The sequence below is a fragment of the Physeter macrocephalus genome, chromosome 17 (genome assembly GCF_002837175.3).
Source record: "Physeter macrocephalus isolate SW-GA chromosome 17, ASM283717v5, whole genome shotgun sequence".
NCBI lineage: Eukaryota > Metazoa > Chordata > Mammalia > Artiodactyla > Physeteridae > Physeter > Physeter macrocephalus.
In genome coordinates this window covers 4,772,188-4,799,953 of record NC_041230.1, presented here as the reverse complement: position 1 = coordinate 4,799,953, position 27,766 = coordinate 4,772,188, and the positions used below count along the sequence as shown (strand labels likewise).

Sequence of the window (27,766 nt, the reverse complement as noted above, 5' to 3'; positions counted from 1 at the left end):
AGTTGATAGTTGTAACCGAATTGGGTTACCTAATCTTTTTTTCTTTTTTTCATGAAATAAGTCTTAAAAGACTTTTTGTCTAAAATCAGCTGATGAGCTAAAGTGTGAGAAGAACCTATTTCCGAGTAGGCATTTAGAAAACGAGAGGTTGTACACCAGTAGGGAAAAAGAATGACGCCTATCAATTTATGAAACCTTCCTTTTTCTAAATACCTAAGGAAGCAGTACGCGAACAAGTATAGAGGGTACAAATCTCAACGAAATAAAGGCCACATAGACAAAAACACAGCTATTTTCTACTCCATGTAGAAAATCTTGGAGAAGGAAATACGCAGAACACTCTTTGACAGAAATGTATTTGTTTATTTGAAATTTAAATTTCACTGGTTATCCTATGTTTAATCTGGCCGCCCTACCTGGAACATCCTGTTTTACAAATCATGCCTAACATGAAGACAATCAGCAGTAGCCTCAGTTTCATGCTGAAGTACTAAAAGCCAAAGAGACATGCATTCATTGGAAGAAAAAGAACAACACAAAGCAAAAACTTACAAGAAAATAGGCTGTATAAAGAAGAAAACAAAAGCCAAAGGGAAAATAAGTCATCACTCAAAGAGCCTCCTAATTCATGTGGATGGAACCCAATTGGTTTCCAGTATCCTCCTAAGTTCCTCACATGTCATCCATCCTTTGTATCTCAGAGGTGACAAATCATCCTAAATTTCCTTCTTGGAGGAAGGAAATTTGAAGGGACTTGGCACAGGGAATTTGAAGGGACTTGGACCTGAGGGCAGAGTCCTGGGTGAGTCTTTTTTTTAAAATTTATTTAATTTATTTATTTAATTTATTTTACTTATTTTACTTATTTTTAAATTTATTTTATTTATTTATTTTTGGCTGTGTTGGGTCTTTGTTGCTGCACCTGGGCTTTCTCTAGTTGTGGCGAGCGGGGGCTACTCTTCGTTGCAGTGTGTGGGCTTCTCATTGCAGTGGCTTCTCTTTCTGTGGAGCACGGGCTCTAGGCGTGCGGGCTTCAGTAGTTGTGGCACGTGGGCTCAGTAGTTGTGGCTCGCGGGCTCTAGAGCGCAGGCACAATAGTTGTGGTGCATGGGCTTAGTTGCTCCGCGGCGTGTGGGATCTTCCCAGACCAGGGCTCGAACCTGTGTCCTCTGCATTGGCAGGTGGATTCGTAACCACTGAGCCACCAGGGAAGCCCCTGGGTGAGTCATTTTGAATGTGTTTTCTGGTGGCGTTTGAAACTTCCCAGCCGACTGAGGGCGCTGTGACACTCGGGGCACACGTACGGTTTGAGCCCAGAGTGGGTGCATCGGTGAACACTGAGGTTCCCTCTGTGGCTGAAGGCTTTGTTGCAGTGCTCATATCAGAAAGACTTCTCCTTGGTGTGGGTCCTCTTGTGAGCACGCAGCATGAAGTTGTGGGTTAACTTCTTGGGGCTGAGATCATAGCAGTATGGCTTCTCGCCTGTGTGGATCTGCTCGTGAGTTCACAGGTTGGAAGACTGCATGGACCCTTCGGCACAGATATTGCATCGAAAGGGTCTCTCTCCTGTGTGTGTCCTCTGGTGAAGGGTAACCTAAGATTGATAAGGAAATCTCTTCTTGCATACCCTACATTAATAGGGTGCCTGTGCCTGGGCTTCTTTTCCCTCAGGAAGACTGGTTGGTCCCACTGTGTTAGGTGAAACAACAGAATGGAACTCAAATTTTCCTGAGAACTGTCCTTTGTACAAAGATGTGGCTCCTTCTTTTTTTTTTCTTTTATAAATTAATTTATTAATTTATTTTTGGCTGCGTTGGGTCTTCGTTGCTGTGCGCGGGCTTTCTCTAGTTGTGCTCTCTAGTTGTAGCAAGCGGGGGCTGCTCTTCGTTGCGGTGCGTGGGCTTCTCGTTGCGGTGGCTTCTCTTGTTGAGTAGCACGGGCTCTAGGTGCACGGGCTTCAGTAGTTGCGGCACACGGGCTCTGTAGTTGTGGCTCACAGGCTCTAGAGCGCAGGCTCAGTAGTTGTGGTGCACGGGCTTAGTTGCTCCGCAGCATGTGGGTTCTTCCCGGACCAGGGCTCGAACCCGTGTCCACTGCACAGGCAGGCAGATTCTTAACCACTGCACCACGAGGGAAGTCCCTGTGGCTCCTTCTTGATGCACTTCTTGGGAACTGGGAATGTTGGCCAGTTTCCTTTTGAAATGTCTGAGACCCCTTGGAGAGCCTCTTCTGTATCCACTCTTAGTCGAAAGTTCTCCCTCTGAAACACAAGAGGAAAACATTCAGCATCCACATTTGAAATATCAGTTCCTTCTTGGGGATTCTTGCCGCCCTCTACCCTCCCAGAATGTGCTGAAAGAAGAGATTCAGCACACATTTAACAAGGAGCATTTTCCGTGGTGCCAACCTCACTGGAACCCAGCACTGATGTTGGCTGAGGACTTCCCATCAACCAAAATACCTAAGAGTCTAGATTATGAAACACTCTGGAAAGGTGATGATGGAGAAGTTTGGCATTAGAGAACCAGCTCCCCCCTGCCCCCCAGAAGGAATGTTAATGCTGGGTACCCAGCTCCGTGCCACCACTGGAAGCGAGTCACTAACTCCTCTGGATTCCAAGTTTTTATATTCACCACGACGCTTTGGAAGTTCAAGCTCTTGAGACTGACGGGTTCTTGTCTCTTCCGCGTCTTCCATCAGGTCCTTCTCCAAGTTTTCCTTGGGTGTCAGACCCTCTAGTTCACCTCTTTCAGGAATGACCTCTGGCAGGAGACCTTTCTGGTCCTGTCAATGGGCAACCAAGCAGAGTCAATAATCCATCCATCTTAGCCCATAGAAAGCTCTGTCTTCTCTTCCCTCATCCCCCTCATATCCTAGTCTAAGACTCCAACTTTCTAAATATCAGTTTGGGGGATATACCCTGACTTCTTCTGGGCCACCCTAACACCCCGATTGATAATTGTCTCCTAATTCCCAAGTCTGTCCTTAATCTATACTGACCACATCTTGCAATCAAGTCCGGACATCACAGTTGGCACTGTGAATTTGCTACACATAGGTCTCTCCAAGTCGTCGCAAATTCTCTCTGCCCCTGACTCTGGAGCAAAGGGATCTAGGTCCAGGTCTCCCGACTTCAGCACATTTTGATACATTGCCTAGATTTATCTTTATGATGAGAGTTGTCCTGTGAATGGTATGATGATGAGCAGCAAATCCCTGGTCTCTACTCACTAGCAAACCATAACATCCCCCACCCCCATCCCCATTTGGACAAATCAACTGTTTCCAGACATTCTCCAATATCTTCTGAGAGGCAAAACCACTCCAATTTGGAACTCCTCATTCAACTCAAGGGACTGACAATATTCCAAAATATGAAGTGCCTCTGAGGAAAACGACCATGGTGAAACAGCTGTCAAAGCATTCACCCGTGGCAAATTGACCCAGCGCCATCCCATTGAGACAGGATTTCTTTCTCCTCACGCTTACGGCCACAAGCTTTCATGGCGGAGGGACAAAGATGGATGAGTCTTCATTCTCACACTGTCTTGAAAATGTCTAGGAACAGAATGCATCCATGGGAATTCATGGAGTCAATGGGTCCATTTGTGTCCTTTGCCAAATCTACCAATTACTCTAGCAGCCACGCCCATCTGAACCTCTTTTACCTTCTCCCAGACTCTCTCTAGGGATCAGCGCATCACACACTCATCCGTCCTCTTGACAGTTCCTTGGCTCTTGCCGGATTCTGCAGCTCTTGGCTTACCTGCTGGCCATTTTTGGAGGTATCTCACTAACAAGGGATTGGGGATCCCTGGGTAGGTCTTTCTCATCGTTGGTGTCACTTAACTTCAAACGCCTCAATATCCAAGCTTTGCACAAAATATTCATCCCCTTGTATGCGAACTGTAGTCTGTGAGGGAAAAACTAAATTGAGATCAGTCTCCTATAAGACCTGGAAAGTAGCTCTCAAGGCATCCGATGACATCATACCACAAAAGCGTAATTTTTTTTGGTTTAAAAGATCAATATCTCTCAACGATGCCCAATGCAAACTCTCACCCATTTGGGAATCACTGATTTACAGTCAATCACTCAGGTCCTATCTTGTTCAATCCCCAGCTTGAAGATCCCATCCCACCTCTCCCTTTCCCATACCAATCATAAAGGGTCCCACTCACCCATTTCTTGGGTTTCTGGTTATTTCTTAGCATGTCCTCCATGTCTTTGCAACTCTGCACTCCACTTTCCTTGACTAAGACCTGGCGCTCCAGCAGCATGCAGATCATAAACTGCTCCAGCACTAGCTTGTCCATCATCTGCTTCTTTGTGTGAAGATCTGGCCTTAGCCACTGAAGACAGAGCTCACAGAGTCTCCTCAGATCCTGGACGGGGTCGGATTCCTCCGAGCTGCTAAATGTTCTGAAGCGAACGTGCCACATTTCCCAGTCAGTCTGGCTTTTCCATAAGTGTGTGTTGGCATGGCACAGACACTGGTGACTCTGATCTAGGGCCTTTGGGGAGTTTTCTACGACCCTGGGAAAATGTCTGGTCCTCAGCCATATTGATGGAGGAATTTTCTAATAGGACTCTGAGCAAACGCTTCTAGAAGCTTGTGCCCAGTTGTCCCCTATGGAAAGGGATTTCCTCTGCTTTTACTCTGCAATAGAGTCACTGTTCAGAAGGCTGGGGACAAAAACAAACAAACAAAAAGAATGAACCTGATGTCTTTCACTTTATTCCACCCTTCCATCTCGCCTATATCCCTCATCCCAGTACTGGACACCACTCCCCCACTGTTTCAATAATTTATACCGGGAACTATAATCCATTCTGTTATTCTTCTGACATCCACCTTTGTAGGAAAACAAAAAACTATCTGGTCAAAAATGTCTATAGGGTCGCAGTTCAGAACGCTTGCTGAAAAAGTGAACCACACCACACCACACCAACGTGTGTGGAAACATTCTTCTCATCTCACAGAAAAGTTCAACAATCAACCATAGTTAATGTGGGGTTTGAGGGAGATCCATTGCTTTCACAAGGTCTCTGAGCTAATGCAAGGTGAATAGGAAGCCAAAGCTTTCTGAAGCCCACCTCCATCTGTCCTGATTTCTAAGCACTCTCTTTAGACATTCCCGCTTGTCACTTACCCCTTCGAGCCCTCTTACCTTCAGTCTCCTCAAGTCAGAGACTGGCTCTCAAAGTGTGTCTGGAGCTGAAATGCCTCTATATAGATCTGGGGGAAATTCCAGGGGTGCATTCCCATAACCTCATCATCCCAGTGACTTGATAAAGGTCATGGAAGGAACCATTTTAGATAATCCGGGTAGATTCAGTTTCCCGTGAAAACTCCAACAGGAGAAACCTTGATTTATTCAAGAGGCCTCCATATGGTTTGGAGGGTCCTGGAGGAAAAGGAACCCTCCTACAATGTTGGTAGGAATATAACATGGCTCACAGCCACTACGGAGAAGACTGTGGAGGTTCCGCAAAAAACTAAAACTAGAGCTACCATATGATCCAGCAATCCCATTCCTGGGCATAAATCTGGAGAAAATAATCATTGGAAATGATACATGCACCACAATGTTCATTGCAGCACTATTTACAATAGTCAAGACATGGAAGCAACCTAAATATCTATCAACAGATTAATGGGTAAAGGAGATGTGGTATATATACACAATGAAATATTATTCAGATAGAAAAAAAGAATGAAGTAATGCTATTTGCAGCAACATGGATGGACCTAGAGATTATCATCCTAAATGAAGTAAGTCAGAGAAAAACAAATATAATATGATATTTGTGGAATCTAAAAAATGATTCAAATCAACTTATTTACAAAACAGAAACAGACTCACAGACATAGAAAACAAACTTATGGTTACCAAAGGAGAAATATGGTGGGGAGGGATAAATTAGGAGTTTGAGATTAACACATACACACTACTATATATAAAACAGACAACCAACAAGGATCTACTGTATATAACAGGGAACTGTACTCAATATTTTGCAATAACCTGTATTTGAAAAAAGTCTGAAAAAGAATTGATATATGTATACATATAACTGAATCACTTTGCTGTACACCTGAAACTAACATAACTTTGTAAATAACTATACTTCAATATAAAATAAAAATTAAAAAGAAGAAAGTAGGTGATTAGACCCAAGTTCAGTTTGATAACAGATACTAGACATTTTTAAAACATCTGCTAGCTACAACCTTGTGGTTTCAATATTCCCTCTTGTAATTCTAAAGCCATTTCCAATTCCAACCAATGCTTGCTTTACAAACACCCTTACATCTTGACTGCTCCAATTGTAATTCTTGACAAACAGCTTATGGAACTAACTGTGGCCTTCCTTTTTTTGCCTTTATAACCTTCCTCCATTTTGTAGTCCAGGGGAACTAAATTCAAGTGCTTCTCGAATCTGTGTCTCCCGGCTGCAATTGTAACAAGCCCCAAATACATGCTTCTTTCTTTCATTCAGGCCTTTGTTTCTGAAATTTTGGTTAACACTCATAACACATAAACGTATGTAATTGACTATGTTGTCATTAGTTTTTACTGTCCGTCTCCTTTGACTGGAAGGTCAAACTCACTAGGGCAGGCATCTTTGACATTTTGGATATGGATGTGTCCCATGCAGCCAAAATAGTACCTGGAATGGGATAGGCACTTAATGAGTGTTGGTTAAGGGGGGAATAAATATGATGGGACAGATACCTGTTTGTTTTTAGGCAAAGCTATCTGCTGTCTTTGCATGTCCCCTCAGACTGTACTAAAAAAAAAAAAGATTTAAATATATAATGAATCGCAATTTAGAAAGCCATTTCCACAGGTTAGCCAAGTTTCCTGTGTAATTACGTGCTCTGCTTCATTCCCTCACTTCTCAGACTTCAGTGTTCACTTCAGTGTTCACTTGAGACCCTAACCTTGTTCACATGGCCAAGAACTATTTCAGCAACCACTTTTGAATAACTAAAATTATAGTTGATATCAGCACTTTCAACATTTCATAAATATTTTTCTGAGATAATCTCAAGTCTCCATGCATTGTCACTGCAATTGCAGGTAAAATTATATTGACTCCCCAGCAAGGAAAGTAGATCATGTAATCCAGTCCTTTATCTCTGGGTTCAGATGCCCCCTTTCCAAATAAAGTATGACTGTGACCATAGAGTCACACTCCAGGCAGAAAGCAGCAAGTGGTAAGTCACTCTTCTTTTCAGTCAGGTAGAGCTTGGCTTCTAAAAAAGAACTGGGGCTTCCCTGGTGGTGCAGTGGTTAAGAATCTGCCTGCCAATGCAAGGGACACGGGTTCAAGCCCTGGTCTGGGAAGATCCCACATGCTGCAGTGCAACCAAGCCCATGCGCCACAACTACTGAAGCCTGCGCACCTAGAGCCGGTGCTCTGCAACAAGAGAAGCCACGACAATGAGAAGCCTGCGCACCGCAAAGAAGAGTAGCCCCCACTCACCGCAACTAGAGAAAGCCCGTGCACAGCAACGAAGACCCAACACAGCCATTAGAAAGCCATTTCCACAGGTTAGCCAAGTTTCCTGTGTAATTACGTGCTCTGCTTCATTCCCTCACTTCTCAGACTTCAGTGTTCACTTCAGTGTTCACTTGAGACCCTAACCTTGTTCACATGGCCAAGAACTATTTCAGCAACCACTTTTGAATAACTAAAATTATAGTTGATATCAGCACTTTCAACATTTCATAAATATTTTTCTGAGATAATCTCAAGTCTCCATGCATTGTCACTGCAATTGCAGGTAAAATTATATTGACTCCCCAGCAAGGAAAGTAGATCATGTAATCCAGTCCTTTATCTCTGGGTTCAGATGCCCCCTTTCCAAATAAAGTATGACTGTGACCATAGAGTCACACTCCAGGCAGAAAGCAGCAAGTGGTAAGTCACTCTTCTTTTCAGTCAGGTAGAGCTTGGCTTCTAAAAAAGAACTGGGGCTTCCCTGGTGGTGCAGTGGTTAAGAATCTGCCTGCCAATGCAAGGGACACGGGTTCAAGCCCTGGTCTGGGAAGATCCCACATGCTGCAGAGCAACCAAGCCCATGCGCCACAACTACTGAAGCCTGCGCACCTAGAGCCGGTGCTCTGCAACAAGAGAAGCCACGACAATGAGAAGCCTGCGCACCGCAAAGAAGAGTAGCCCCCACTCACCGCAACTAGAGAAAGCCCGTGCACAGCAACGAAGACCCAACACAGCCATAAATAAATAAATAAATAAATTTGTATAATAAATAAATAAATAAGAACTGAATACATATCAAAATGTGGAATAAGAAATATGTGTCGGTCACTGGATGGGACACCGTCACTGGCTCTACGTTTTTTGTGAGTGAACCAGAGACACAGCACATGGTCCACCCGCTTTTGGCCGCCCCACATCCCTTCTCTGTCTTGCCCGTCATGGCCGTGTCTGGAGTATTTGCTCGCTTGACCCTGACCGAACACAGTGAAACTCTTGAGTCTAAAGCTTCAGCCTTTATGTATTGGAAGAGCAATAAGACACTGTTTATTAGACCTCAACTATGGCTGGATGCACTTTGTGTCTGAGCAACACCCTGGTATCATGTGCCCACTTGGTTTTGTAGGTTCGGGGAACATCTGAAATATTATGTCTCTGTACCTCTTTGTGATCAGCACAGACTATATTCCACGCAAATCTGGGTGCGTCCCCTTTAAGAAGCGTGAAACCCCGCCCTGGTCCTCAGGGATTCTGGACACTCCTTCCCAGTAACCTTCTGGGTGAGGCGGAACTTTTACGGAGGCGGGGAGCACCGCCCCTTGCTAGGGCCTGGAGCGCTGTGAACTACATTACCCGAAAGGCACTGATCCTGAGCGTCGACCTAGAGGACCGCGTCTGGGCGGGTTTTCCGGTGTGGACGGCGGGAGACATTTTGTAAACTCGGGTCTGTTCACCGGTGGTGAGCTTCGCAACACTGGGCCGGCGCGAGGTCAGGGAGCCTGGAGGGCGCTGTGCTGGCTGCTCTGAGGCGGGTCTGAGGCTAGGTGTGGGCGCCATCCGCCTTGACTCTGTCTCGGGGACGGGATAGGGACCGCCGGGCCTGGGCCCCTGCTTCGCCCGCAAACTGTGCTGGAGGGGCCGCGCTGATGGATCCGATTCAGGTAAATGCTGCGCCTCCCGGGCCCTCAGCCAACTTTTCTTATTCTGCAGTATTTTTGTTCTTAGCAATATTCTCTTACAAGTGTCCTATATTTATATTTCTTTGTCCTGCCAAACCTTGGCTTTCTGCATATTGAAATATTACCCGTGTAGAAAAAAATTGCAGAGAACTTCCCAGTGTAGTTGAATAAGCAGCTCTAAAATTGATATTCAGTCACTGCTCAAGAAATGCGATATAAATAGGACCTCAGAAGCCGCCATTGGGGTCCTTCAAAACGATTATCCCCATCCCCCAAAAGTTAGGTATTGTCTGATGTTTTAAGTAAGCTTTTCTTTTTTAAGTTGCTGCGCGCGGGCTTTCTCTAGTTGCAGAGATGGGGGCTGCTCTTCGTTGCAGTGCGCGGGTTTCTCATTGCGGTGGCTTCTCTTGTGGAGCACGGGCTCTAGCCACGTGGGCTTCAGTAGTTGTGGCATGCGGTCTCAGTAGTTGTGGCGCACAGGCTTAATTGCTCCGTGGCATGTGGGATCTTCTCGGACCAAGGCTTGAACCCGTGTCCCCTGCATTGGCAGGCGGATTCTTAACCACTGCAATGCCAGGGAAGCCGCCTTCTTGCTATTTTTTTTTTTAAAATAAATTTATTTATTTATTTTTGGCTGTGTTGGGTCTTCGTTGTTACACGCGGACTTTCTCTAGTTGCGGCGAGCGGGGCCTACTTTTTGTTGCGGTGCGCGGGCTTCTCATTGGGTGGCTTCTCTTGTTGCGGAGCACGGGCTCTAGGTGTGCGGGCTTCAGTAGTTGTGCCGTACGGGCTTAGTTGCTCTGCAGCATGTGGGATCTTCCTGGACCAGGGCTCGAATCCGTGTCCCCTGCATTGGCAGGAGGATTCTTAACCACTGCGCCACCAGGGAAGCCCTTGCTATTCTTGATACTTTCGCCAACTATGTGGAAATTATTCCACAACTGTAGTTTACCTTCATTCAGTTGTTTTAAAACTTTTTATGAATGGAATCAAGTAAATATTATGATGTGTTTTCCTTCATTTGCAAAACATGGCGTGACTTTACTCATGTTTTTCATAGCTGTCCGTTAATTTTTGTGTGTGTGTGTGCAGTATTCTTTAGTATGAATATATGAGTAAAATGTCCTTTTAAATTCTGCTGTTGAAGGCTTTTTTGTTTTGTTTTGCTTTGTTTTTTGGTCTGCTTCCTGTATTTTTTTTTTAACATCTTTATTGGAGTATAATTGCTTTACAATGGTGTGTGCTTTCTGTATTGATAAACATTGCTACTATAGTTATACCTGCCATGTCTTCTGGGGTATATCAAGCATACATTTGTCTAGGGTATATGTTAAAATTATTATTGTATTTAAATGAACATTTCCACTTTTTGATCTTGTTTTGCTCCATGTTACTAATTTTAACTTAGGTCTTTGAATGTGATGATTCTACTTAATCTATTCCATAGTTACATTTTAAAAAGGAATATTTTATTTATTTATTTTGGCTGCACTGGGTCTTAGTTGCGGCACGCGGGATCTTCGTTGCGGCATGTGGACTCTTCCTTGTGCCATGTGGACTGTTAGTTGTGGCATGCGGACTCCTTAGTTGCGACATGCAGAATTCTAAGTTGTGGCATGTGAACTCTTAGTTGCAGCACGCATGTGGGATCTAGTTCCTCGACCAGGGATCAAACTTGGGCCGCCTGCATTGGGAGTGCTTTACCCACTGGACCACCAGGGAAGTCCCCCATCGTTACATTTTGATACACACTTATTATGTATTAGGTAAACTTACAGTTTTACAGTGTAAGTCCACTTATAGAGTTTGTGCTTTTTCAGTGATTGTACTCTTATAATAATATTTATTTTACTGTTAAGTTTTCTTACTCTGGTGGTATTGGAAGAGAAAATGATTAAGAAGTATCTTGTTAAAATACTTGTTTGAAGGGGGACGAAGTGAATCATTGTAAGGGTAATAAGTTATAAGGCTTCGAATCCCTTTCAAGAAGTTTAGAAAGCAAGAAGATATTTCCATAGAGGATGGAATAGAGGTCAGGTCCTATAGCTTGTTTCCTTTCTCTTAAGATTATTTTATTTTACTTTACTTTTTTCCCCACCATGCTGCTTGCGGGATCTTACTTCCCAGACCAGGGATCAAACCCGCGTCCTCGGCAGTGAAAGCACGGAGTCCTAATCACTAGTTTGTCAGGGAATTCCCCTCTCTTAAGTTTAAAGTATCAGAAATGACAACCAGTTATCCCAAACTGCTGAAGGGCAAGCACTTTTACTCTGATTCTAGCAACAACCTCTTTATCACAGATCACTTTGGATGTGAAGCCAGTAAGCGGTAGTTCCATTCTCTATCACATGGGAAAAAAGCATTTAGGAAATTACAGATAATCTCTGAACATTTGTGGGAAAAAGAACATGGATGTATCAAAGAATAGGAATAAATGAAAAAAGTACATGTTCTTGAATCCTATTATATAATGTTATAATAATTTCAAATCAGAACTTAATCTATGGATTATGTAAGTTGGAACTTTATATAAAACAATTTTTAACATAACCAAAGTAAAATTTGAAAAGGAAGTATAAAAACCCCTGGTTAGCTGTTATGGCCAACTACAAGCCACAAGAAGAGAAAAATGTGTTATTGGCAAGGGAGAGACAGAATAAGGGAATCAAATGCAAGTGTCAGAAACAGAGCTGTACATGAAATGAGACTTAATTTGGTATTTGTGGCTTAGGGCTATAATAGTGTTATATATCCTGACACAACCATTTTTTTGCAAACATGATCCTGTATTCTTTTTTCTCATTGGGCTCCAGTCACACTGTCCTCATAGATGGTAGTCAAACACGCCAGACGTGAGTCTGACAAAGAGTCTTTGCACTTGTGTTTTCCACTTCTGGAAAGCCTTTTCTCAAGATATCCTCATGAATTTACGGCACAACTCCAAAATACTTTCTGCCCTCTTTTACATGCTTTGTTTTTCCCTTAAGTATTTGTCTTTGCCTGAAATATTAAATGTTCACTCATTAATCTTTTTTGTCTATGTTGCTGATGGGAATTAATATTACATGGCCCTGGTCTTCCCACAGGTTCCACGTTTAACAGAACCACTTATGAACCCTGTACCGGTGAGTGTAGGTGTCCTGGAAGTATTTTGCTGTCACTCTTCCTGGACTTGGTGTCTCTAGACCCTAGAAAAACCCTCAGCCCAGGTTTCCAAGTCCAGGCCAGAGGTTATATGGACAGATTCCCATTTTTGGCAGCCAGTGGACTGAGATGTGAAAGGTTGTCTTAGGTATGGGGGTAGTACTTATAAATATTTGAGGATGAGATTGAGATGGGAGTGTTTTAGGACTTGTAGGTCTCTGTTAATGTCTGGTGAGAACAGAGAACAAGGGGGCCAGAGTCAGGCCTAGAATGGTAGCCTGAGAAGTTGGGTTTTTGTTCTGAGAATGATGGCAGATATGGAATTTTTGGAACAGAGGGGAGAAGTGATGTGACTTAGGTTTTAAGAGGCTACCTCTGGCTGCGGTGTGCACAGCAGACTCAGGGAGAGGAAGACAAGGAGATAATCAAGGAGGCTCTTGTAATCATCTAGAAGCACATTTGTTGTGCCTGGACGAGAGTGACAGATGTGGAGGTAGGAAATACTTGGCTTCTGGATTTGTTTCTTAAGTAAAGGTGGACCAGATTTTCTAATGTGGAGGGCTCACAGATGACTCCAAAAGTTTTTTTCCCTTTGCATCTGGAAGGGGGTATGTGCCATGAAGTGGGATGGGGAAGTCAGTGGTAGGAGTCATTTTTAGTGAGAATATTAGGAATTGGGTTTTGGCTGTGTTGTCTCAAATGTTCCATTGACTCTCAGGTATAGGAGACAACCGGCTGAACATGCAGCACTAGAGTGCTGGGGGAGGCTTCAGGATGCCCTTATGGGACAAAGGAAGAGACTTGGGCTGTCACAAAGAACTACAAGAGCAGTGAACATCGGTGGGAAGGTAGGGGGTAGGGAAAGTCCAGCAGGTGGCCCAGGTTTTTATGGGGGAGTGGCCATGAAATTAATGCAGAGGGAAAGCAGTAACGGAGGTGAAGTGATAGCAAAGTCAGGCTGGTGCTTATTTCTCCTCCTATGCACTCACCAGCCTTTTGTGGTGGAACTTAGGGAGTTTCTGTCACAATGTCAGATGAGTTTACCTAAGGTGTGTCAAGTGGGTGTGGATTTTAAATGGGTGTTATATGGACAAAGATTGTAACTGCTGAAGAGACATAACTTGCAATATAAAAGTGGAACCTGACCAGGCATATTTAGATCTGCATGTTTTGACTGAGGTTAAAGTTAGGAACAAGGCCTGGTGGGGAAGCCTTCAGAACAGGGCTGGGGAGCCGCCAGTGGAGAGTTGGGGTATGGTGGGATCCTGTTGCATTGGCAGGAACTTTATGATGCTGTGTGCAGAAGGGTATGTGAGGAAGCAGGAGACATGCCAATTTTGTGGGCCGGGTGGTGGTGATGGGGATCAGATGTATGAGGAGTTAGCCAGTGAGTAATATGCATGTGGGGAAGGTGTGTGACCAAATTGCCCCAGATCCCTAATACCAGGAGTTTAAGAGAGGACGATGAGCCCAAGTTTGTTTGTGTCTGGGAGACGTGATCCTGGGGACTCTCAAGCTGTTGTCTTGCTGGAGAGGGAGGGGGCCCTGAATACCAGGCCCACAGCTTAGCTGGCATCTATCTGTCCACCTGCCTGTTGTTGCTGAGAGTTGTATCTAGTGCTCAAGGAAGTACGAAGAGTTTTTGGGTACCACTGCTCTTTAAGTTAGGGACCTGTGGAGGATGATGAACCCAGAGTGAGTATGGGTTAGGGGTACTTATGGGGTCCTGGGGAGAGAGGCTGCTTATGTACACATCTGTCCCCGTCATCACAGGGCTCTGTGACCTTTGAGGACGTGGCTGTGTACTTTTCCCAGGAGGAATGGAAGCTTCTTGATGAGGCCCAGAGACTCCTGTACCGCGATGTGTTGCTGGAGACCTTTGCACTTGTTGCATCATTGGGTAAGGCCCTCACACCTATCCCAGCATCCTGGCAGGTCTCTGCCTTTCCCCTTTTTTCCAAGGACAACTCTGTTCTTTGCACAGCTAGACAGTGACCACATCTCTATTACTGCTTCCTTGTCAGCTGTGCTGTGGGTGCCAAGGCTGAGTGAGTGTGTATACAATCTCCTTTCAGAAGTATCCCCAATACCAGATGCTCTGAAGTTTTCTCAGCGAAGGTTTTCTGGGTCAAGTGACTTGGAATTAGTTCAGTGGGTTCCATTAGTCTCAGCCACTCCCTGCTAAGTTGACTCTGTAGACCCATACACCACTGTGCTCCAGGCTCTGCTCTCTAGCTAACATTTCCTGGGGCCTCACTATTTCAGGAATTGTTGGGACTCAATGTGGTCACTGTTTGTGGGGTCCACTTGGCTGTTGCTGTGAGACCTTCCTCAAAGATTTTTTTTGTGATATTATTTTTCTTTCCTGAGGTTGTTTTGGGATTGGTTGCCCCCCTGGGCCAGGACTGACCGCTCTCCTGTCGTGTCTTTCCCTTAGAACTTGCATTTTCTAGGTCCCATGTTGTTTTCCAGTTGGAGCTGGGAGGTGAACCCTGGGTAAATGACAGAGTGGACATGACTCCAGGCACAGCTAGAGAGACCCAAAGTGGGACCCACCTTAGTGATTGGCATCAGGAGGAGGAAGTGATATCATGGCTGGGTTCAGATCATAACAGGAACACGTCCTGTGCCCTACAATGTTTTAGGGGCAAGGCCAGTGACTGTGTACCTCATTACTATCTTTCCTACCCATTCTTGATACTTTGCTCCTTCTCTCATTTCAACTCTGAATTCGAACCCAGGATTATCCCTCACCTCTCTGTCTTCCACTCTTCATTGGTCTTCTCCATCCTCACTCTGATGTGCTCTCCAATATTGGCCTACATTAACGTGTCATGAGTTCCCCACGTATCCTTAAAATAGTCCTTGAACACTACCTACTCTGTGACAGTCAGATTTTCCTGAGCCTGAACACACCTTTCCACACAGCACATGTGGCACTAGCAGCCAAGGCCCTGGTGAAAACCGTTCCCAGAGGAGTGAGTTGTGGACCCCAGCTCCTCTATATGTTCCACCCCATCCTGTGTCTTTCACCTGGTGAGTCGTCCATGTTCTGTGACATGTAGAGGCCCAATACTGCACAGCAGTCCTTTAGTAACCTGCCCCAGCTCTCTTGTCCTGAAAATAGTCCCGTGGATTTATTCGTTTCTATGTCAGACGCATATTGGTAATGGGGCTGCATCCTTCTACCAAAATCTACATGAAGTTCACCCACATTTCTCTGCTTTCAGGGTGTTGGCATAGAGCAGAGGATGAGGAGACACCTTCTGAGCAGAAAGTTTCTGTAGAAGTGCCACAAATAAATACTTCAAAGACAGACCTGTCCACCCTGAAGTCCTATCCCTGGCAGAGGTTCTGCCTGCACTTAGAAGGTGGTTTGCATCTAGCTGAGGACCTTGGCACAAACCCTGGTCAGAAACTGTGTGGGTCAGGTGTGAACTTTCACCAGCACAGTGGAGAGGAACTCTTTAGAAGAGATGTGGGTAAGACCTTTATGAAGAGCCACACAGTCCGTGCATACAAGAAGTCTTTCACATGCCAGGAGCCTGGGAAGGATTTCCCTGTTACCTCTGGCCTTCTCCAGCACCAGGTCACTCCACAAAGGGACACCAAGTGTGTGGAGGCCTCTCACAATGGACAAAGGCAGTATAAATGCCACGAATATGGGAAAGGCTTCTGCCGGAAGTCCAGGCTTGCTCAGCACCAGAGAGTCCACACTGGAGAGAGGCCTTATGAATGTGATGAATGTGGGAAAGCCTTTGGCTGTAAATACATACTTGTTCAGCACTGGAGTGTCCACACTAGAGAAAAGCCTTATGGGTGCAGCGAATGTGGGAAAGCTTTTAGCGACAAACACACACTTGTTCGGCACCAGCGAATTCACACTGGAGAAAGGCCTTACAAATGCAGTGAATGTGGGAAAGCCTTCTGCCGCAAATACAGACTTGCTCAGCACCAGAGAGTCCACACTGGAGAGAGGCCTTATGAGTGCTGCGAATGTGGGAAAACCTTCACCCGTAAACCCATACTATTTAAGCACCAGAGAATTCACACTGGAGAAAGGCCTTATAATTGCAGTGAATGTGGTAAAGTCTTTAGATGCAACTCCAGCCTCATTACTCATAGAAGAATTCACACTGGGGAAAGGCCTTATGAGTGTAGAGAATGTGGGAAGTTCTTTAGGCAAAGCTCCCACCTTAAAGTCCACCAGAGGATTCACACTCTAGCAAACACTTATGAATGCAGTGAATGTGGGAAACATTTTAGCCAAAACTCTACTCTCATATCACACCAGAGAATTCACACTGGAGCAAAGGCTTATAAGTGCAGTGAATGTGGGAAACGTTTTAGCCAAAGCTCTACTCTTATTAAGCACCAGAGTTCACATTGGAGAAAAACCACGAGTGCACTAAATGTGGAGATTTCTTCAGCCAAAACTCCCAGCTTACTCAACACTGAAAAGTTCATGCTACAGAAAGGCATCGCCAGTAAAGGAAATGTGGAAAATTTTTCTGTCAAAGTCTGCTCTGACTGAACACCAGAAACTTAACAGCCCAGATGGACCCTATGAGTGCAGTGAATGTAAGAAAGCTTTCAGCTGAAGCTCTAACTTCATTCGTCACCAGAAAGTTCCTACTGGAGAAAGGCCTTCAAATGAGATGAGGAGAGCAGCGAATGAGCTGTCTCCTTAGTTAATACATCATACTGAATAGGCTCTGTGAGGGAGTCATCAACTGGAAGTTGAACGCCATACATCTAAACAGCCCTAGTGTGCAGATTGCCTATGAGTACCAGGTTCATGGGAAGTTTTTAAGGAGCTATGCTGTACTTTCTGACTTAATGTCACTGTGAGTTTCTTACCTCACCCAGGTGGTAGATCCCCATTCTTGGCACCAGTCACCTCAGTGTGATCAGGGTAGGTAGATCTTTGTGCTCTCTTATCCCCTTAGAAATGCATGAATAGCCTGAGCACTTGGGTATTGTCATTCTCTTTGGTCCTGTCAGGACCAGAGCAGCTTTGACTAATGGAATCCTGTCTGGGTTCTGCTGGTGGCTCACAGAGGTTCAACTTCTTTGGTGGCATTGTCTCATATCATGCTCAGGATAGGTTTTTCAAGGTCTAAGTCACTCTGTTTGGGAACTCTTTGCCTCAGTTTGCTCTGCTCTATACCATAATGAAGACTATTATTTAAGCCACCTTTCATCTTGGGGTTTGTTCACAGTCAGACTGGTGTTGAGAACCAAATTGGACTGTCAGGATATTGAGGAACTGGTTTTGTGAGTGTTCCAAACTTCGTATACCTCAATGAGGATAGTATCATGGCAGAGAATAGTTTTCACTCCAGTTTTGGGCCAATCTGTTGTCCAAGACCTCCTAGGGTAGACTGCACGGCTCTGTGGGACTAATGTTGAGTTCTGGATGTCAGAATTTTTGGTGGGTCCTGAGGTCACCTGAGATGAGGATAGTTGTGAGAACCACCAGTGATTTTTGGAGCAGCATGAATGGTTCTCTTTTTCACATGGGATGTCACATCATGCCCCCAGTACTGTTCAAGAGAAGAAATTCTCTAGGTCCAGCTGGAAAAGAGCCATGTGCCATAATGTGCCCAAAGTGGTAGGCTGGTGTTCCTGAGTGTTAGATTATAGGCATCAGGTGGGAACCATATTTCGTACAGAAACACTCATGGAATTAATAGGGAGTGAGAGACAAGCAAACAAGAAGGGATGAGCCTTTTCTAAAGTTTCATCCACAAATGTTCCAGTGACTGTGTCTGTTTAGGATAAAGTTTTTGAAGAAATTCTCAGGAGTTCCAGAGCTGTTCCTCTCCTCCTGAGCCCCCAGTCAGTGTCAGACTGAATAGTGTAAAGGTTTTAGGAATCAGCATCTGCAAATAATTTATCTCAAGGCCATTGCTGCACAGTGAAAACAATGAGGAATGAGAGTGGAAATTGTGTAGTCCAGGCATGTGAATTTTAGTACCCAGACAGACAGAGTTCCTGGATAACTTAAGTGGAAACAACTTTCACTGCTCACCAGTCTTTGCTACTGCTACAGATTCCTTCCCATGGGCAAGGGGAGGTGATGGGGTTAATGTGAGGTTGCCAGAGTTCTACTGAAAAGGAGATTTAGCAAAGAGATTAAGATTTTATGTGAAGCCAATTTCTATTGAAATTTAATTAGCTGTATAGTTGGTATGCACTGAACAGAACATACCTAAAATGCACAGCTTGGTAAGTTTTAGTACTTGTAAAGCCACGGAACCATCAACATAACAAACAACTGTCACTGCCATATCTACTTTCTGACATCTCTCCCAGGACTTTCAGGCAACTACTATTGACTGACTTTTCTCCCATTCAATTAGTTAGTGTTTTCTAGACTTTTAATATCATTGGAGCCTTAATGTTTACTTTTGTGTGTCTTTTTTTATCTCCATGCATAGTTACTTTGAGAATCATCTAAGTTGCCGATGTGAATAATTCGTTTTTCCATGATAATATACTGTTTGGATATACCATTATTTCACTGGTATTCATCTGTTAAAGGATGGCGTTTTGTGGCTTCCAGTTTGTCTCTCACAGATAAGCTTACTATTAACGTACATAAAATCCTTTATATGAACACATGGTTTCATTCTAAAATGAATGATTGTACCCAAATGCATTCCCATCGACAGTATGGGAACATTCCAGTTCCCGTGTTCCTCACCAGTACTTGCTTGGTATGGTCAGTAGTTTGAATATTTCCTGTTTTAAAAGCGTGGAGACGTATCTCACTGTGGTGTGATTGCATTTCCCTAATGATTCATGATGTTGAACATTTTTGTGTTCATTTGCCAAGTGTATGTCTTTGACAAAATGTGTTTTCTTATTAGTAACTGAGAAGTTAATAAATGTGTTGGAATTTGACTTTTCTTCGGTGACTTTGCTGGGTGGAATAGGTATTTGTACTCACAACATTTTTACTACATATACTCATTATTAAGATACTTCTATTACTTTAAGCCTAGACACTTAATAAAAAAGCCAACTGACCCTTCATTGTTGTGTTTGCCTATTTCCCTGGTATGAATACTCCAACTGTGGGCAATTTCAAGCTGTGTGTATGAGGTTATTACTGAACCAGAGGCACAGCAAGCCAAACTCTGAGATGCCAAGGTTTGCTGGGGAGTATTTTCATTCACAAGGCAGCCAAGTGAGGACACAGAAGAACAATTCTCAGATCCACCCTCCTGGTGGCAAGGTGCCTGTGATATTTAGGGGATAAAGAGGCAGGGTGGTCTTAAGTGTGGGGAAAGGCCAATCAGTTAGAGAAAAGGCGAGGTAATTGGTGTGTACAGGTGTGTTTCATTACATGCTTCTTCACGGATGCATGTTCAAAAGTGGTGTCCATAAGTGCACAACATCACTGGCTCTACTCTTCTGAGGGAACCAGAGAAACACAAATTGTCCCCCTTCTTCTGGCCGCCCCACATTCCTCCTTTGTGTTGTCCACCATGGCCCTGTCTGGAGTTTCTGCTCTCTTGACCCTGACCTAACACAGTGAAACTCATAAATTGAGTCTAAAGCTTTGGCCTACATCCATTGGAAGAGCAATAATACAGTGTTAATTAGACCCCAGCTATGGATGGATGCACTTTGTGTCTGAGTGACAACCTGGTATCATGTGCCCATTTGGTTTTGTAGGTTTGGGGAACATCTCATATATTATGTCCGTGTACCTCTCTGTGATCAGCAAAGACTACATGAAAATCTGCTGCGTCCCTTTTAAGAAGCGTGAAACCTCGCCCCCTTCCTCAGAGCCCCACTCCCAGCAACCCTGGCGGAGAGGCGGCACCTTTCCTGGAGGAGGGGCGCACCGCCCCTTGCCAGGTCCTGGAGGCCTGTGAACTACATTACCCTGAAGGCACTGCGCCCGTTCCTCGGCGCCCCTGGACCAATAAAGGCTCAGTAAAGAGGCACTTCCGAGCTAGAGGACTGCGTCTGGGCGGCTTTTCCGGCGTCTGCCGTGGTCGTCATTTTGTAAACTCGGTTGTGTTCAAAGGTGGGGGAGCTTCGCAACGCAGGGCCGGCCCGAGGTCAGGGAGTCAGGAAGGCGCTGTGCCCGCTGCTCTGAGCTTGTTCTGAGGCTCGGCGTGGTTGCTCTCTGGCCTGACTCTCTCTCGGGGCCGGGAGGGGCGCGCGTGCTCGGGCCCCACTTTCGCCCACAAAATCCTCTAGCGACGGCGACAACCCAGATGTGTCGGATTCAGGTAAATGCTGCGTCATCCGGGCCCTCACCCAGCTCTTCTCATTCAGCAGTGTTTTATTTTATCTGTGTTCTCTTACCAGTGTTCTATAGTTATTTTTATTCCCCAAAACCTTGGTTTTCCGAATTTTCAAATATGACCTGCGTGGAAAAAGAAAATTGCAGAGAACTTCAATGTGCAGTTCAGTAAGCTCTAAAACTAATATCCGTTCACCGCTTAGGTCAAAAAATGCGATATAAATAGGACCCCCAGAAGCCGCCTGTGGGGTTCTTCCAAAACAATTATCCTCAACCCCCCAAAATGAATGTACTGGCTGATGTTTCAAGTAAGCATTTTCTTTCTTTTCTTGATAGTTTTGCCAACCATGTGGGAAATATTTGATGATTCTAGTTTTGCTCGCTTGTTTTAAAATTTTTTATGAATTGAATCATGTAAGAATTCTGTGTTTTTCTTCATTTGCACAATATGGTGTTATTTTACCCATGTTTTTCGTGAGTATCCATTCATTTTCTTTTCTGTGAAGTATTCTATAGATATTACTATATGATTAAAATGTTTTTATAGATCCTCTTCTTAAAGGCTTTTCTTTGTTTATCGTTTTTCGTTTGCTTTTTTGTTTGGTCTACTTTCGTATTTATAAACTTCGTACTGCAGTCATATCTGCTATGTGTTCTGGGGTATATAAAGAATGCACTTGTCTAGCGTGTATATTAAAGTTACTATTATATTTAAATGAACATTCCCACTTTTTGATCTTGTTTAGCTCCAAGTTACTAATTTTAACTTAGTTCTTTGAGTGAGATGATTATACTTAGTCTTAATCTATCCCATAGTTGTATTTTCATACACACTCATTGTGCATTAGGTAAACTTAACAGTTTTACAGTATACAGGCACTTAGAGGGTTTTTGCTTTTTCAGTGATTTTACTCCTCTAATAGTATTTATTTTACTATTACATCATTGTTCTCTGGTGGTATTGGAAGAGAAAATGATTAAGACATCTTGTTAAAATCCTTTTTTTAAGGGGGATAAAATGAATCATTGTAAGGATAAAAAGTTATAATGCTGGGAATTCCCATCAAGATGTTTAGAACCCAAAAAGATACTTCCATGTTTATATAATGAGGGCGCAGTAGAGGTCAGGTCCTATAGATTGTTTCCTTTGTCTTAAGTTTAAAGAGTTATCAATGATGTCCAGTTATCTCAAAGTACTTTGATTCTAGCCACAACCTCTTTATCACAAATTAATTTTCTGGTGCCATTTCCTTCTTGTTGCTCTCTCTCTCTCCCTCTTTTTATTTATTTTTTTGGCTGTACCATGCGGCTTGCAGGGATCTTAGTTCCCTGACCAGTGATCATACCCTTGTCCATGGCAGTGAAAGCACCAGGTGAACTGGGTTTCAGCCATGTTGAGTCTCAGATGTTCCAGTGACTCCCAAATATAGGAGAAAAGTGGACAGCTGAACATGCAGTGCTAGAGTGCTGGGGAAGGCTTCAGGATGCTATTAGGCAACAAGGGAAGAGGGGGGGGCTATCACAAAGATAGACAAGAGGAGTGGTCATCAGCGGGAAGGTAGGGGGTAGGGAACGTCCAGCAGGTGGCCCAGGTTTTTATGGGAGATTGGCCATGAAATTGATGCAGAGGGAAGGCAGAAATGGAGGTGAAGTAATAGCAGAGCCAGGCTGGTGCTTATTTCTTTCCCTATGCACTCACCAGGCTTTTGTGGTGGAACTTGGGGAGTTTGTCACAACGTCAGATGAATTTACCTAAAGTGTGTCAGTGGGTGTGGATTTTGAATGGGTGTTATCTGGGTGAAGATTGTAACTGGTGAAGAGACATACTGTGCCATATGGAAATGAACCTGACCAGGCGTATTTAGATCTGCATGTTGTGACTGAGGTAGAAGTCAGGAACAAGGCCTAGTGGAAAAGCCTTCAGAAGAGGGCTGGGGAACCAGCAGTGGAGAGTTGGGGTACGGTGGGATCCTGTTGCATTGGCAGGCACTTTCTGATGCCATGTGCAGAAGGGTATGTGAGGAGGCAGGAGACATACTAATTTTGTGGGCTGGGTGGTGGTGATGGGGATCAGATGTATGAGGTGGTCCACTGAGTAATATGCATGTGGGGAAGGTGTATGAAGTAATTGCCCCAGGTCCTAGTACTAGGAGTGTAAGGGAGAAGAATGGAGCTAAGTTTGCTTGTGTCTGGGAGACATGATAGTGGGTACACTCAGGCTATTGTCTTGGAGGAAAGGGAAAGGGCCCTGCATACCAGGCTCACAGATTAGATGGTATCTATCTGTCCACCTGCCTGTTGTTGCTCAGGGTTGTACATACTGATCAAGGAAGCATGAAGAGTTACTGGGCCCCACTGCCCTCTAAGTCACGGAGCTGGGGTAGATGATGAACCCAGAGTGAGTACGGGCTGGGGTTAGAAGTACTTATGGGGTCCTGGGGAGAGACACTGCTTATGTACAAATCTGTCCCATCATCACAGGGCCCTGTGACCTTTGAGGACGTGGCTGTGTACTTTTCCCAGGAGGAATGGAAGCTTCTTGATGAGGCCCAGAGACTCCTGTACCGCGATGTGTTGCTGGAGACCTTTGCACTTGTTGCATCATTGGGTAAGGCCCTCACACCTATCCCAGCATCCTGGGCTGCTCCCTGCCTTTCTTTCTTTTTCCAAGGGGAAGTCTGATCTTTTCACAGCTAGACAGTGGGCACATCTCTATTAATGCTTCCTTGTCATCTGTGCTGTAAGTGCCAATGCTGGGTGAGTGTGTAAACTGCCTCCTTTCACAAGGAGCCCCAATACCAGCTGCTCTGAGATTTGTTCAGTGAAAATTTTCTGCTTCAGAAACTTGGAAGTAGTTCAGTGGGTTCCATAATTCTCAGCCACTCCCAGCTAAGTTGACTCTATAGGCCCATGCCACCTCTGTGCTCAAGCGTCTGTCCTCTTTTAGGTGACATTTCCTGGGCCCTGAGTGTACCGGGCATTGTTGTGAACCAACATGGTCACTGTCTGTGGAGTCCACTAGGCTGTTTCTATGATACCCTCCTCAACGAGTATTTTTGTGACATTATTTTTCCCTCCTCTGAGGTTTTTTTTGGGGGATTGGTTGTTCCCCTGGCCAGTACTGACCACTCACCTCTGCTATCTTTCCCTTAGAAGTTGCATCTTCTAGGTTCCATGTTGTTCTCCAACTGGAGCTGGGAAGAGAACCCTGGGTACGTGACAGAGTGGACATGACTCCAACCACAGCTAGGGGGGCTCAAAGTGGGCCTGGCCCTGGTGATTGGCATCAGGGGGAGGAAGTGATATCATGGCTGGGTTCACATCATATCAGGCACATGTCCTGTGCTCAACACTGTTTTGGTGCCAAGGACAGTGACTGTTTTTCTCATTTCTATCTTTCCTACCCATTCGTGATACTTTGCTCCTTCTTTCATTTCTACTCTGACTTTCAACCCAGGATTACCTCTCACCTCTCTGTCTTCCACTCCTTATTGGACCGCTCCATCCTCACTCTGCTGTGCTCTCCAATATTGGCCTACACTTAATGTGTCATGAGGTCTGCACCTATTTTTAAAATACTCCTTTTACACCAGCTACTCAGTGACAGTCGGATTTTCCTGGTCCAGGATACAGCTTTCCACACAGCACACAAGTGTCACCAGCAACCAAGGCCTGTCAAAACTGTTTCCGGAGGAGTGAGTTGTGGACCCCTGGCTTCTCCGTGAGCTCCCGCCACCCTTGTGTCTTTTGCCCGGTTAGTCCTCCCTGTTCTGTGACATGGAGAGGCACAGTGCTGCACAGAGGCCCTTTCCTTAACATGCTGCCAGCTCCCTTGTCCAGAAAATAGTCCCATGGATTTATTTCTTGGTACGTCACACACATATTTGTGATGGGGCCGCCTCCTTCTTCCAAAATCTACATGAAGTTCATCCATATGTCTGTGCTTTCAGGTTGTTGGCATGGAGCAGAGCACAAGGAGATAACTTCTGAGCAGAATGTTTCTGTAGAAGTGCCACGAATAAATACTTCAAAGACAGACCTGTCCATCCTGAAGTCCTATCCCTGGGAGAGGTGCTGCCTGGCCTTAGACAGTAGTTTGTGTGTAGCTGAAGACCTGGGAACAATTCCTGGCCAGAAACTGTGTGTGTCAGGTGTGAAATTTCACCAGCACAGTGGAGGGAAACTCTTTAGAAGAGACATGGGTAAGACCTTTATGAGGAGCTACATAGTCCATGCATCCAAGAACTCTTTCGCATGCCAGGAGGCTGGGAAGGATTTTCCTGGTAGCTCTAGCCCTCTCCAGCACCAGGTCACTCCACAAAAGGACGCCAAGTGTGCAGAGGCCTTTCACAATGGACATAGCCTGTATAAATACTATGTATATGAGAAAGCCTTCAGCTGCAAACACAAACTGGCTCATCACCCGAGTGTCCACAGTGGAAAGAGGCCTTACAAATGCAGTGAATGTGGGAAAACCTTCAGCTTTAAAGGAATACTTGTTAAGCACCAGAGAATCCACACTGGAGAAAGGCCGTATGAGTGCTGTGAGTGTGGGAAAGCCTTCAGCTGGAAAAGCTCACTCGTTCAGCACCAGAGAGTCCACACCAGAGAATGGCCTTATAAGTGCGGCGAATGTGGGAAAGCCTACAAACACAAAAATTCACTTGTTAAGCACCAGAGAGTCCACACTGGAGAATGGCCTTATAAGTGCAGTGAATGTGGGAAAGCCTTCAGACACAGAAAGTCACTTGTTCACCAGAGAGTCCACACTGGAGAATGGCCTTATAAGTGCAGTGAATGTGGGAAAGCCTTCAGACACAAAAAGTCATTTGTTCAGCACCAGAGACTCCATGTTGGAGAACTGCTTTATAAGTGCTGTGAATGTGGGAAAGCGTTTATTTCTAAAGTAAACCTTTTTCGTCACCAGAGAGTCCACACTGGAGAAAGGCCTTATGAATGCAGTGAATGTGGGAAAACCTTCATTTATAAAGACAGTCTTGTTCGGCACTGGAGAGTCCACACTGGAGAAAGGCCTTATGAGTGCAGTGAATGTGGAAAAGCCTTTAGCCGCAAAGACTCACTTGTTAAGCACCAGAGAGTCCACAATGGAAAATAGCCTTATAAGTGTAGTGAATGTGGGAAAACTTTTTTAAAAAAAATATTTATTGATCAGTTGATTGATTTAGCTGTGCTGGGTCCTAGTTGCAGCACCCGGGATCTTTGATCTTTGTTGCGGCATGCAGGATCTTTAGTTGCAGCGTCTTTAGTTGAAGCCCCTGGGAAAACTTTTAAATAGCAACCCACTCACACTTGTTTGGCACCAGTGAATTCATATTGGTGAAAGGCCTTATGAGCGCAGTGAAAGGGGAAGTTCTTTAGCCAAAGCTCCAACCTTATTGTACACCAGAGAATTCACACTGGAGCAAAGACTTATGAGGGCAGTGGGTGTGGGAAGTGATTTAGCCAAACTACTCTCATTTTGCACAAGAGAGTTTACACTGGGGAAAGGCCTTATAAGTGCATTGAATATGGGAAACAGTCAATACTCCACTGTCATTAAACACCAGAGTTCACATTGGAGAAAAACCATATGTGTGCACTGTATGTAGAGGATTCTTAAGCCAAAACTCCCAGCTTACTCAACACCGAAAAGCTCATGCTACAGAAAGGCATCGCCAGTACAGCAAATGTGGAAAATTTTTCTGTCAGAGTCTGCTCTGACTGAGCACCAGAAACTTAACAGCCCAGATGGATCCTGTGAGCACAGTGAACATAAGAAAGCTTTCAGCTGAAGCTCTAACTTCATTTGTCACCAGAAAGTTCCTACTGGAGAAAGGCCTTCAAATGAGATGAGGAGAGCAGCGAATGAGCTGTCTCCATAGTTAATATATCATACTGAATAGGCTCTGTGAGGGAGTCATCAACTGGAAGTTGAATGCCATACATCTAAACAGCCCTAGTGTGCAGATTGCCTATGAGTACCAGGTTCATAGGAAGCTTTTAAGGAGCTATGCTCTACTTCTGACCTGTGCAGGGCCCTTGCCGTACTTAATGTCACTGTGAGTTTCTTATCTCTACTAAGTGGCAGATCCCAATACTGGGAATCAGTCACCTCAGTGTGATGAGGGTAGGTCGGCTTTTGTGCTCTCCTATCCCTTGTAGAAAAGCATGGATACCCTGAGCACTTGGGTTTTGTCATTCTCTTAGTTCCTGTCAACTGCCTATGACAGGACCAAAGCAGCTTTGATCATGGGGATCCAGTCCAGTTTCTCCTGGTGGCTCACAGTGGTTTGCCTTCTTTGGTGGCATTGTCTAATACCATGCTAATGGTGGATTTTATTTAGGTCCAAGTCACCCTGTTTGGGAATTATCTGCCTCAGTTTTTCTGCTCTATGCCATAATAAAGACTATTATTTAAGCCACCTTTCATCTTGGGGTTTGTTCACTGTTAGACTGATGTTGAGAACCAAATTGGACTGTCAGGATGAAGAGGAACAGGTTTTGTGGGTGTTCCAAAGTTTGTATACCTCACTGGGGATAGTATCATGGAGGAGAATAGTTTTCACTAATTTGAATTGTTGTTGAAGGCTTCCTGGGGTAGACTGCAGGGCTCTGTGGGACTAATGTTGTGACCTGGATGTCAGAATTTTTGGTGGGTCCCGAGCTCACTCTGCAATGAGAACAGTTGTGAGAACCACCAGTGATTTTTGGAGCAGTATGAATGATTCTCTTTTTCACATGGAATGTCACATCATGCCTCCAGTACTGTTCAAGAGAAGTTCTCTAGGTCCAGCTGGAAAAGAGCCGTGTGCCATAATGTCCACGTGTGCTATGATGTCCACAATGTGGTAGGCTGGTGTTCGTGAGTGTTAGATTACAGATATCAGGAGGGAACCATATTTGGTACAGAAACACTCTGGGAATTAATAGGGTGTGAGAGACTAGCAACAAGAAGGGATGAGCCTTTTCTAAAGCTGCATCCACGAATGTTCCCATGAGTATGGCTGTTTAGGATAAGGTTTTTGCAGAAATTCTCAAGAGCTACAGAGCTATTTCTCTCCCCCTGAGCCCCCAAGTCTGTGTCAGACTGAATAACGTAAAGGTTTTAGGATTCCCATTGCATCTGCAAATTGTTTATCTGAAGCCAATTGCTGCACAGTGAAAACAA

General features: G+C 44.7%; 1 protein-coding gene and 1 pseudogene across 1 annotated transcript; both read left to right on the top strand.

Moving 5' to 3' along the window:
• The first annotated feature begins 8,950 nt into the window (after positions 1-8,950).
• Positions 8,951-19,354, top strand: LOC112061845 (zinc finger protein 501-like). The gene is made up of 3 exons (XM_024116997.3): positions 8,951-9,170; positions 14,106-14,232; positions 15,563-19,354. Exons 1-3 carry the CDS (start codon positions 9,156-9,158, stop codon positions 16,864-16,866), a joined length of 1,446 nt encoding a protein of 481 aa, XP_023972765.1. The 5' UTR covers positions 8,951-9,155; the 3' UTR covers positions 16,867-19,354.
• LOC102985710 (zinc finger protein 501-like) lies at positions 14,175-27,200 on the top strand (annotated as a pseudogene).
• Positions 27,201-27,766: the final 566 nt, after the last annotated feature.

Excerpts from the sequence above, each read along its gene's own strand:
- LOC112061845 (XM_024116997.3), top strand. Across the intron at positions 14,233-15,562 it reads TGCACTTGTTGCATCATTGG|GGTGTTGGCATAGAGCAGAG; the intron begins GTAAGGCCCTCA and ends CTCTGCTTTCAG.